This window comes from Carya illinoinensis, chromosome 14 (assembly GCF_018687715.1).
Source record: "Carya illinoinensis cultivar Pawnee chromosome 14, C.illinoinensisPawnee_v1, whole genome shotgun sequence".
In the NCBI taxonomy this organism is placed as follows: domain Eukaryota; kingdom Viridiplantae; phylum Streptophyta; class Magnoliopsida; order Fagales; family Juglandaceae; genus Carya; species Carya illinoinensis.
Window position 1 is genome coordinate 29,478,491 of NC_056765.1, and position 13,545 is coordinate 29,492,035.

Below are 13,545 nucleotides of genomic sequence, written 5' to 3' on the forward strand. Positions count from 1 at the left end.
CTCAGTTGGATCTTATTTTTGGGTTCAAAGAATATTATACCGCACAATAATCAAACAGCGCGTTCGATCATCATCCACCACGCCTGAAAAACGTACCTGGCCTACTGCAAGAACTTAAATACATGTCGACTTGACTTTTCTGAGAGAAACGGGTTGAGTCCGCTATCTTTGTCGATTGAATATATGCACTGTTCTGGACCGTCTCTAAACATTCAGATTAATGTTCAAATTCATTCCTTGAGGACTTCGGATAATTTCCACAGCCATGTCCCCCATTGGGAACGGGTTAGGCTGCATTAAATGGATGCATCTTGAAGACCAAGACTTTTGTGTTGTAGACAAATGTAACGACTTTTTTACTTGAGTCCTACGCACGTCTGTGGTTAAGAATCCTGACTTGGGTTTCTTTTGTTTTCCTGCAAGAGAGGGTAGTTGTCACAAATTATGCATTAATGTCATTGGAGTGATTGACGGTGAAGAGGTCGTTGGCAAATGGTATAGGACATAGTCTAAAACACAACAATTCTAAGGCACTAACCTATATAAATGAAGGCATATGTGACAGATGGTAATCCAAAGATATCAGTGTTAAGCCATAGAGTTGGTCTAATTTCTCGTTTTTTATTTACTCAAATGGGTTTCTTGGATGCGAAAGATTGCAAAGCTTTTATGGCTCCCATTTTGCTACTTCTTGGTTTTTTCTTATCTGGTCTAGAACTAACAGGTTCTTCTCTCTCTCTCTCTCTCTCCTCATATTGCAATGCCTTATCTTTTGATGTTGAGCTCTAAATTGGTTTGAGATGTGAGAATCAAAGAAGCTTTAACTTCTCGGTCTCAGAATTCACCTTTTATCAGTCCTCATATGACTATTTTGATCCAAAAAGGCCTATTTGACCTAAGAATTTAGTGTCATTTTTTCACTTTTCTTGACTAGTTGTGCATGGTAGTAACGGGGTTTGGCTTTCTGCAACTGTTTCCGAGTGATGGAATTAGTATAGTTCATAGAATTATCTTCTGCAAGTGCTTTAGACCAAAATGGTTACTTTTCATTCTAATACTTTGTTCCTAAAATCATTGTCGGCACACAATGCTTAGGAACATTTTGACTTGCCACCTAATTAAGCTAAAAACTCATCATCTTTTGGCCCAATTTTGATATGCAGGCGCACAATCTGTCGGGGTATGCTATGGAAGAAATGGCAACAATCTCCCATCTGAAGCAGATGTTATAAATCTATACAAAAGCAATGGCATTGGAAGGATGCGGATTTATGAACCAAATCAACCTACTCTGAACGCCCTTAGAGGATCAAACATTGAGCTAATCATCGGCATCCTAAACAACAACCTTCAAGCCCTCACTGATGCTGCGGCAGCAACAAGCTGGGTCCAGGACAACGTAAGAAACTACTGGCCTGATGTCAAATTCCGATACATTGCTGTCGGGAACGAAGTACGTCCAGGTGCTGCCGAAGTCCCATTTGTTTTACCTGCCATGCAAAACATACGCAATGCAATTGCAGCTGCAAATTTACAGGACCAAATCAAGGTGTCAACATCCATTGACACAACTTTGGTGGAAAATGCATATCCTCCATCACAAGGCTCCTTCAGTGGCGCAGCAAGTTCATTTATAAAACCAATCATCGATTTCCTCGTCAGCAATGGAGCACCACTTCTAATCAATGTGTATCCCTACTTTGCCTATATCGGTAACCCTCAAAGCATTTCCCTTCCATATGCCTTGTTTACTTCTCCAGGGGTTGTGGTCACAGACCCAGAAGGTAATCGTGGGTACCAGAATCTTTTTGATGCATTGTTGGATGCTCAGTACTCTGCTCTTGAGAAAGCTGGCGCACCTAATCTGAAAATCGTGGTATCAGAGAGCGGTTGGCCATCAGAAGGGGGTGATGCAACAAGCGTAGAAAATGCAGGCACTTTCTACAAGAATTTGATTAATCATGTGAAGAATGGGACTCCAAAGAGGCCTGGACAAGCAATAGAAACTTACTTGTTTGCCATGTTTGATGAAAACCAGAAGAGTCCAGAATATGAGAAACATTTTGGTCTCTTCACCCCGGGCCAACAACCCAAGTACCAAATCAGTTTCGGTGGTTAATCAGACCAGTTTTGGCGATGCCAATATATTTACATATATATTGCTCTAAATAACAGTGCCTTGATGCCATGTATTCAATAATCTAAATGTTCTGTTCCACAACTACTCTTTTAATGAATAAATAAGTTATCTACAACATGCCCACGAATTCATCTCTTTGTGCAGTACTATGTTGACATAATTAAAAATAAAAAATTGACGATCAAATATCATTATTTATTACAACAATTTAAAGGGGGTAGAAGACGTAAATTTAATTATTTATATTATATTTTTAACATGTTGCATGAACATAAATCAATTTTACTAGCTTAAATTGGCAGTACATGTATATATATATATATATATATATCAAAAATATTTTAGACATAAAAAAAATACATAAAAATAAGTTTACAAATTTTAATTTGACGTGATATATTATAAAATTATTTTTGTTGATTAAAATAGATTATATATATATTATAGGCCGGCCTCCCTAGTAGCCGATATCCTATCACCAAGTTGAGGTATGGTCTAGTGGGCATGATTGAATAATGACTTTTCCTGTACCCTTTCTCCTATCCTAATTTGCTCTGATCCATTCAAGTGAAGTAGATAGCATTCATATAGCGTAAAATATAGATCCTAGCTATTCCTTCTCAGACACATCTTTAGGATCATCCAAACCTTATTATAAATCCATTTCATAAAAGTAAGATATAAAGTGGATTATTTGACCTTTGAACATGATACATCTGATTTATAAATGAATCTTCATCTTTTTGACAAATCAAGTGGCTAATGGTGGTTGTATGCATGCTAGGTACATGTGTTATATACCCACGTACGTCTAGGATCTTAATTAATCTCTTGTATTATTGTATATCATATGTATATGAAATAGCTTCTGCCTTTCATGTGGATTTACATTTATGTGATACCAAGGATCGATCCATTAATCTACCTTGTTTGTTGGGTTAATTAATTTGCTCCTCACAACATCTGTCCGAATTTCACATCAAACCTAATAACTAACATCATGTATTAGGATTTGAGAAATTCTACCGTTATAAAAAGATTTCATAATAATAAATTTATAAACTGACATGACTTTATATGGTACGTTAGATCTACTTTACAATAAAACTTACTTTACTGTCTAACATACCACTTTAAACTATATCAACTTGTGAGTTTACTTTTGTAAAATTTTTTTATAGTATTTCTCTTAGGATTTTAGCACCCAAACAGACACAAATAGTGATTAGCATCATAGATTGATATTTCGTCACATAACATCCATTAATTTTTGCAACCAAGTTTATGAAAATCACTGGATCAACATCGATCTTTAATTAGATTGAAACTAACTAAGATGCATGCAGGCTGCCTTTGTTTACTTATAATATATCTTCCTAGACATGTCGGCCAACAATGCTTCATGTTCCTCTCTTATGATGTTGTATTTCTTGATCAAGCTCTTCAGTACTTCCCTTTGCTCCTCTGGAACTTTTTTCTTTCCTTTCAGACGATGCTTAGTTGCTTCAATTTGTCTTTTTAGCTCTTGAATCTTACAATTTTTCTACTTGATCAAGTTCTTTCCTTAGGGCCTCCAACTCCGATGCCTTTCCTACTAATATATTCACTACGACATTTATTCGTTTTGGCTGCAAGGGTATGTACTTGGGAAAACTATAATCATAGTGGGAAACGCTCTTTTCCCACTAAATATATCCGTGAAAGACTAGTGCCTTAAAGTTGGTGACACTAAGTATTATTTCCCACCAATTCACAAACTAGTAATAAATTGTAACATTTTCCCACCAACTAGATCGTGGAGAAAGTCAATGAATTCCATGGCAAATGGTGGCTCAAATTAGTTTGTGTTGGTGGGAAATACTAGTTTTGTGACAAAATATGCTAGTGGAATTTATATTTTTCATGAACACATTTCATGGGAATACATCTTTTCCAACCAAAGGCACTCTTCAATAATGGATAAAAATACATTATTTTAGACCTAATGAACTTGTGGGTAAAGAGGATTTTGCAAGACGTTTCGTGGCAATACATACTTTCCACATCATTGCCAATCGTGAGTAAAAGTAGGAAATATAATTTTTCGGACTATTTTATTTTGTCAGTAAAGAGTATTGTTCATGATAATTGTTTGTGGGAAAAACTTTTTGCCCACTTAGAACATTTTCTTGAAATTGATATTTTGCCACCCTTCCATTTGGTGGCTTAGTCAGAATACAGTTTCTCAGTGTATGGCTTAGTCGGAATAGAGTTTTTGTCACCTGTTTATTTGTGGGAAATATTAAAGCAAAATGTTGGCTTTTTTGACCATTTCTCACTCTTCTAAAATGGTATTTTCTCACAAAATTATGCTTATATCAAAATGCTATATATATAGGCTATTATTGAATTTGCTATCTCACACACACACACACACACACACACACACACACACATAACATAACTAATGCCAAGTATTTGGATCGAAATTCTCTTGTTACATCCATATACATATATATATATATACATATATGTATATATTTATATATAACACTTTGAAAAACATCATTCCAATATTGAAATACATCAACCCATGGTTGGAGATACATCAATATTTGTAAAGTAGGGAGTACAAGGGGGAAGCCTAAACAACTAATAGAACCTGAAATGCTTAATAAAATCCATGTATACATAATATTTTAGATTCTAGACACATGAGGGATTTACAAGATCCAGTTGCAGTTCATCTTCCCAGTAAAATTTTGGGCAAACAAAGCTCTTCATCCATACATCATCATGTTGTTAAGTACCTGAAAACCATATGAAATAACAGTTTAACCGAAAACCATATTAGTGCATCAACTAATATATCTTGCTGTTAAGCCCACTACACATGTTAACCATATAAGAACACTCCTTTTTTTTTTTTTTTTTTTTTTTTTTTTTTTTTTTTTTTTTAACCTTGTTCTAAAGTGTGGTTTAAAAAAACTACCTTAGGAGCTATTGTGCCATAATTATACTAGAAACCATGATATCGTTACTCTAGTGATTTTTTTTTATTTTTTTTTTTTTATATAAGTAATGACTCCAGTAGATTTTATCACATCAAACATACAACCACACAATAAGCAAAACTCAAAATAGATAGTATTTGTGTCACTAAAATTGTTACTGAACTCAATGGGAGGCTAATTCAATAATACCACCATCTTTTACATCTATCTAAGGTGCATCATCAAGCACATTTTAACCATACTCCAACCACTATTGAAGAGTTTATTTATTTTTTATATAATAACCAAACTCATGATCATAATAATAATTAGATTTTTCATACAAACCCACCCATACACTGCAGACTTTACAATAGTATTTTCTGCCATACATTTATCCTGCATTTATCCTTTTTTTTAGCATCATTTTTTAATACAAATATGTATAAAGGCATGGCATGCTCTTCTATATTCATTAATTACATAAACCAAATTGCAGTGAAATATCCATAAATCCTTATGAATAGAAACCCTTTGGCTAACCCAAATTCAATCTAACTATATATAGTTATTTATATAATGACCAAACCCAATTAGAGTGTACACCTCATATCTAGCAACCAGTTATCAAGTAGCTAATAAAAGTCTATAATGCATTTCAGAGATGACAAAATGAGGAACTATAGCAAAGTTGGTAACTTACTCTATTAGTTTAGATTAATTACTTTGTTGGAACCAATCTCTTACTCTTCTACATGCATGCTAGTGATATCAAATCATGTATCATTACTGGTGTACGCCAAGTAAAGAAAATATCTCATCTATTTGTGGAACCTGTATAGAATAAATATGTTCTCAATTCACACAAAAAATTATCTAGTGCAATAAAAGATCCAGCATACATGATAACAACTGTCAAAGAAACTTAGGCAAAATATCCAAGATAATGACATGGCCAGTATCAGGAAAGTCAACACTTGATCCTGGAGAAAAAACCAGGTTTAAGGAAAATCACCTCTTCATACCCTTCATTCATATGCATCGACTAAAAAGCTATCTGTAAACACCTTTCCAAAAAAAGAAACAGCTATGTCATAAAACCAGGATCATAACAAAACCAATTGTTGTAAAGATCACCCCTAAAACTCCCCACACTACACATCAGAATTGATCTTATCTGCCTCTCTGCACAGTGCCATGGCTACAAGATTGTCACAATCCACCAAAAAACCACAAAAAACTACCAAAATATAGATGGATAGAGTTGCCTAAGCATCTCCTTGAGTCTCCCTACGAGACTCACTATTTCCCTCCAACTTAGACAATCGGAAGTTCATTGTTTTCTCATACTCTGAGAAATTATGCTACATAGCCTCCAAATTCCCCTTATAGCATCTAGTTTTTCCTTGTACATATATGCATAAATCTTGTTCCATTCATTCTCCTCGAGTATACGTTTAAATGCCTTGTTCTTCTGCACTGACAAAGAAGGATCAGAAACGATCGACGTCACTCAACTACTAAAGGTGGAAAAATTCTTGCATGATGGACCTCAATGCTCATCTTGTATTACCAAAGGAATCTTACCCATTTTCCTTAGGCGTTCGAATTCTGTGCCCCTTGCAGGCCCTCAACCCAAATTCTTAATGGGTGGAGTTGTATCACGAAAAATAGACCAAGGTTTTAACCAATTATGACTTTATTGATGTATAACTCCCAAAATAATAAATCTGCTTAGCATTTTAGCTTCAACAATTGAGTAAAATATTGGGTATAACATTTATTTTAATAGTTTCCATACCTGAGGTAATATTTCCCTCTCCAGCTTGTCCTACATCCATCGACTGTTGTATGCTAAGGTCTGCTACTTGTGCTTGGGTCGAGTCATTGATGAATGCTTCCTCCTTATCTCGTAAATTCCTACTTTGAGGTGGATCTTGTGCAGCTGGGCTGCTAAGTACAGCTTGTCCTACATCCATCGACTGTTGTATGCCCACATATGCTACTTGTGCTTGGGTTGAGTCATTAATAAATAATTCCTCCTCATATCGGAAATTCCTACTTGTAGATGGATCTTGTGCAACTAGGCTGCTACGTGCAATTGCGCTGCTACGTGTAGCTGATTGTGTTCTTTTGTGGCCACCCTTTTGTCCCCTCCTTCCTCCATTTATAGTTTGCCACATCTTTCTCTATGCTTGGATCCAAATTGAAATTGAACATGCAACCCATAAAATTATGAATTAGACAAAAATATTGTAACATAAACATTTAAAAGCACTATGCTTGCTGGTAGTTTTCCTCAGCAATTGATTCATACTCAACAAGGCCTTCCATACTTACATAGATGTTAGATAAATTGGCTGTTTTGTAAACTTTCTAAAACAATATATGTAAAGCTGAGATATTGTACGAAAAGATGGTAGAAACATATCTCTAGCGACAGTATGTAAAACTGAGATTCCATGTTTGAGGCAAAAACATTATCAAGTCAAAATACTACTGAAGCAACTGGTCTACTTTACTAATCATATGACCTAATTACCATAACTGTGTATAAAGAAGCTCAACAAACAAGCTTCCACCTCTACTATTCGTTCTTCCTCACCAACCAGGTAACAATTTGAAGGAAACACTCTCATGCTTTATTCATAAATCATATCAAATCCTGGGTTAAGTAAACTATAAGATATAGGTTGGGCCATCTTATATTATCTTTGAAAATATATTTTTATTTTTTAGGCCATGTTTAGTGCTAACAAATCTGTTTGTTTTTTTGAGTTGTAACTCATTGAATAAACTAGAATCTTACCCAGTATAAACAATAGCATGTTACAAAACTGCAACTTTCTCTTGGCAAAATAAATATGTGATTTCAAATCCCCCAAATATGACAAGATCATATTAGAGGTTGCTAAATATGAACAAAGTGCAATGTTTTCGTGTCATGCAAGCCCAAATCAGAAAGGTGTGCAGAAAACATATACTTAAAAATCCTGGAGATGCTTTCCAGGATTTGGAAAAAATTGTACCTTTGTATTTTGCTAGTTTTTGCGACAGCTGGAAAGTTAAGGCTCAGAATCAATGTGGAAATATGAAAATATTATAACTTTGTGAAATGGCTAAGAGGGAAAAATGTGCAGGTATTCTTGTAGCCCTCTCTCAGCAATGGATACCCCTAGGACATGCCTCAACCTTTTTGTTACCTCTTGAAGAAGGTTTTGAAGTCTCTGAAAACACACTTGGGTTCTTGCCAATCTTCTTATCTCCAGCACATAGTGTTAACCAGAACCAAAGAGAAATTATATCAGAGCAATTCTGCCTAGGAACCAATGGGTAGGTAAGAGTATAACTGTCCTATTGTGCAAAAATCCATCTGTTTTGATTTGGGAAGTGACCTTGGCACCAGTTCACAGTCCTCCCAAATTTTACTATCCCACCCCTCAATAGATCTCCCGCCTCTTTTATTTGGGCAATAAAAATGTGCAAATTTTGAGAATTAACTATAACATGTTTTAAATATTATTTTCAACAAAGTCACAACTATAACAGCCAAAAGTGCTATTAATTAGTTCCAAAATTGTTGTTTTCAATATTGTGTGGCATTGTGCAGCATATGAGTTTCTTCTAAGTGCATGAAAAATTAAACAACGGCCAACTTTTTCTTAATTTTTTTAAGTAAAACAATATCCAATTATTATTAGTTGTTGGAAAAAAGCTATCACTTGTTGTCTTTTAACATCCTTGCACATTTAAACAAAATCCAAAATGTCAACATTAGTCATTGTATAACAAAATGGATAATGATCATTTTGAAGTTCAGGAAAATTCCGGATTTACCTTTTTTCTCAATAAAATATTAAAATTGTTTGACCACAAATTTGAGTTTAGTGTAATCTGCATGAGGGATTGTATGTCCATAAATTCACACCATGTTTTATAACTTGGACTGGGCCATTAAAGCTCTTGCGCCAAGCACATTTTAAGTCTTGTGTTGCTGTTGTACACCATTTGTTTCTATTTTTCATGTGGATAAATATGTGATTTCCAACACTTGGTTCTATTTCCATTTAATGCATTAATTTGAATGGACAATGTTATGTTTTAGCATACACTAACATCATTCTTCAATCTGATTTTTCAGTACATTATTTAAAGTTCATCTCTAATATTCATTATTGACACAGAAAGTTTATATTGTTTGTATGTTATGATATGGGAGTACCCATCAATAATGCCTCATCCATGTCCAGTATTGGTGTTTATAAATGTTTATGGTTGTTGATATTGTAGGTTGTCCACAATGTTAATATGTGATAGATCAGTCTACATCCAATATTTAAACTTGATGAGTATATAATTACTTCCTATGAATAACCATGTGCTATTGTGATTGGTAAGTAGGCAATGCAAAGCAACATATGCCTATCTTAGCTCTGCTTTTCCAAATATTTAAGGGGATATCAACTCTGTCTAGGAAAAGGAAATTGTTATACAGATTTTCCACAAATTTATAGTTAAACTATGGTTTGGCTAAAAAAAATTCATAATTAGTTCTAATGTGAAGAGCTCATCTAGTCCAAATTGCTTACATGGCTGGTTTCCACTAGTTAAACTAGGCTTTTGTGCTTTGCAATAAGGATCTTAACTTTTTTTTTTCATTTGTCTTTTCATATTTTTTAATATATTTAAATATTTAAAAAAAATAAAAATACACCAATATACTTAAAATTCTTCCTTAATCATTAAGTTAAAAAAAATTCTATAAGCAGTCAACTGTAACGATACATTATAGGCGGCAGAGTAGTTTTTTCCGGCCATGAAATATTGAATTGAATCCCTTTGCCCCTTTCACTTTCGGCACCTCCTCCTTCCCTACCACCATAACGTGTCCATGGGTCTCTAACCAACCATGTTGTTTATATTCATTAACTTTTGCTAAAATTATATAGACTTTTTTATGTACTACACTTTATAAATATAATTGAATATATTAATTTTTTAGTACGTAGATAATCACAGAAGTTGAGTGTGAAAATAATACATAAAAATGATTGTACATAAATTTGTCTTTTAAAAAAAAAAATTCTAATTAATCTCCGATCACATTAATTAACTGATTTTCAACTGTTTAAATAGACAGTCATTTAAAATGTACGACGCCAGCAAACATGTTTAAGAAGGGGATGTTCAATCTATTACCATATTCAATTACTATTTTAGTCCATGACTCCATATGGCTTCACTTTTGTGCACAAGCTCTCTAGGGTATTAAGCATAAGTTCCATATATATAATAATTTGCATGTGAATATGAATTTGTTGGGCCTGTGATGAGCCCATCAAAAGCGACATTCATTCCATATAAGGAAGACTAGTGGGGGGCCCACAACTGATTATTACATATATTCACGTTTTGTCCCAAGTAATTTAAGTCGTAATATATATTGATTGAGTCGTCGAGAGAATTGACTCTTTTTGGTTATCATGTCCAGAAAGATGAACAAAAATAGTATAACATCGTTATCAGAATCCTTCACTTTCATACAAAAAGCATATAGAAAAAATGTGTCCATAAATATTATGCTTACAGTTGTTATAGGCTAAGCCCAGGAGAGAGAGAAGGAAACAAGAGACATACTTATAACCAGTCTATCTGTTTTTCTTCAAATAACAGCCCTCTAATAAAAACATGACACGCATGAGTTCCATTTTATCATCAATGTAACCGCATCACATACTATAATAGAAATCTCCTCTTCCTCTCTCTCTCTCTGAGAATTCTACTCTGCTCCTCTCCTCATAACGGCGTCGACCTCCCCCCTCTCTAGCAACCGCGTCCACCTCTCCCCACTACCTCGAACCAGCGTCCCCTACCCCCTAATGCGAAAACCCCCCTATGCGAACCCCCCCATGTAACACCCCCAAATTCCGTTTGGGATCGGACGGACATTTGAAGCGTCGAGACATGCAACACAAGGTTACATGCCCCCGTTCATGACATATAAGATGCAATGTTCCTAACATGCATCTAACATTATGCAATATTCGCAGCGGATAATTTTTTTCTTTAGCAATACTATGCACCAAATTGAAAATATCTCAAATGCTTAAAACATACTTCATACATAAAGACCCATTGAATAGATCACAACACTAGAGATCACAACACTAGTCCAAAATGGTTATGATCCAAAAAGTACTAAAAATGTAACTCCATTGTACAAGTAGTAATTTACGTTAACTACTATATTAACATTGACGTCGCACCGTCGCTTAGTCAACTGTGTCTAGTTGATCAGCTCCTGATTCTCCTTCAGGTCCTGTAACAAGATCTACCATTCGGGGGGAATGGTAGTTGGGACTACCAAAGTGAGATTTGATTACAAATCTCAGTAAGTTAACAAAAAAATTCCACACAAGCTAATGATGCATGGATGACAGTAAAAGCATAAATGCATAATCAAATTCATAAGTAATTAAAGCATAACTTGGCGTACAACATAGCATAATTGACATAACTTAAATTGAAACATGAACTGAACTTGACTTGACATGAATTTGATCTGAAACTTGACTTAACATGAAAAATACATACTCCATAGTTGTTGTGGCCCCATGTATTTTACATGTAAATACATATTCCACAGTTGTTGTGGCCCCATGTATTCTACACAAACTTGACTTAACATGAAAAATACATACTCCACAGTTGTTGTGGCCCCATGTATTCTACGGAAACTTATTCTTCAACTGCTTAAATACATACTCCACAGTTCTTGTGGCCCCATGTATTCTACGTGTCACAATTGCTGTGTCTCACGTAGTGTATGCGTCACAATTGCAGTGACCCCATACATAAGTAATCAAGATGAAACGTGACTGGAATAGGAAATGACCGAAGCCCTGACATAACATAACGTGACTTGAATATAACTTGAAATACATGACCAACTTGAGATAGAAATATTTCGTAACATTGCATAACATATAATAGACAACATATTTAACATGACATACTTGCAACAGTGAATATTACATGACTTGACATACATGTAATAGATGGCATACTTAACATGACGTACTTGTAAGGTACAATAATACATGACAGAATATATTATGTAACAGATAAAAATTGACGACAGAATAAATTCTGTATAATAGACAATTACGTGATAACTTGGCATGGCATGACATATATGATAACACACATACATACACTGTAGTTCCTTTACTTAGCACACATACACAGTAGACTGCTAGTAAGTTAAAAACTAACTTACCTCGATCTCCGCATTTCTTATTAAACCTCAAGTGCGACCACGAGAAACTGTAATTAGTGATTCTAAAAGTTAGAACTAAATCACTAATAATTTGAAATATGAAAAATACTAACTTAAAGAGTAAAATTTTCATTCTACTCTCTACATGTGGGAAAATGACCGTTTTACCCATAACTTAAGGATTTTGCATACTAACTCCAAAAGTTTTCAAAATTTACATTTCTCATGTAAATTTTGTCCTAAACTTAAATATCAACTCAAAAAAATTTAAAACAAAACACAACTATGAAGAACACACTATGGCCGAAACATCCATAGGCCATTTTCCTTGATTTTTGTTGCAATTCCTTCCAACTTCAAAACTCATGCTTAAACCAAGTGCGACCACGAGGAACTGTAATTAGTGATTCTAAAAATTAGAACTAAATCACTAATAATTTGAAATATGGAAAATACTAACTTAAAGAGTAAAATTTTCATTCTATTCTCTACATGTGGAAAAATGACCGTTTTACCCATAATTTAAGGATTTTGCATACTAACTACAAAAGTTTTTAAAATTTACATTCCTCATGTAAGTTTTGTCCTAAACTTAAATATCAACTCAGAAAAATTTAAAACAAAACACAAGTATGAAGAACACACTATGGCCGAAACATCTATAAGTCATTTCCCTTGATTTTTGTTGCAATTCCTTCCAACTTCAAAACTCATGCTTAAACCAAAATTTTGCAACAAACATCTTCCAATCCTAAGTTCAAAACCATACTTAAAACATCCATTTAGAAAAAACTAATAATTAACACCAAACGTTTTTGTAAAAAGATCCAAGCACTTGAATCACACGTTTTGACCTTAAATCAAAATATCTCCAAGAATTTCAAAAATCAAATCTTACTTCTAACATATTCATAATATCATCCTAACATCAACCATGCTTTAAATCATCAAACTAAAGTCACCAAAATCACAAAATAACATTTGGAGTTTTTGGTTTTACACTTAGTCCAAAAACAGAAACTTTTTCCCCAACTAGTTTTGATAAATCTCTTGATCTATGACTTATAAATATATGATCTTCAAACCAAACCATCACATGGTTTAAAAAGATGTCCTAAAACATATATAAGCTTCTAATTCAAGATCACATGGTT

At 34.1% G+C, this 13,545-nt stretch overlaps 1 protein-coding gene across 2 annotated transcripts in view; it reads left to right on the forward strand.

Annotated features, from left to right (window-relative positions):
- The first annotated feature begins 487 nt into the window (after positions 1-487).
- The window catches only part of LOC122293894 (glucan endo-1,3-beta-glucosidase-like), a 39,306-nt gene continuing 26,248 nt past the window's right edge, over positions 488-13,545 (forward strand). Inside the window, exons 1-2 of one of the 2 annotated variants that reach the window (XM_043102337.1) lie at positions 559-724; positions 1,164-2,255. In XM_043102337.1, coding sequence (XP_042958271.1) covers positions 634-724; positions 1,164-2,119 — 1,047 coding nt within the window. In that variant the 5' untranslated portion in view covers positions 559-633 and the 3' untranslated portion in view covers positions 2,120-2,255. Of the gene's footprint in view, positions 725-1,163; positions 2,256-13,545 lie in introns of those variants that run through there. The other variant, XM_043102336.1, reaches the window with a different exon arrangement.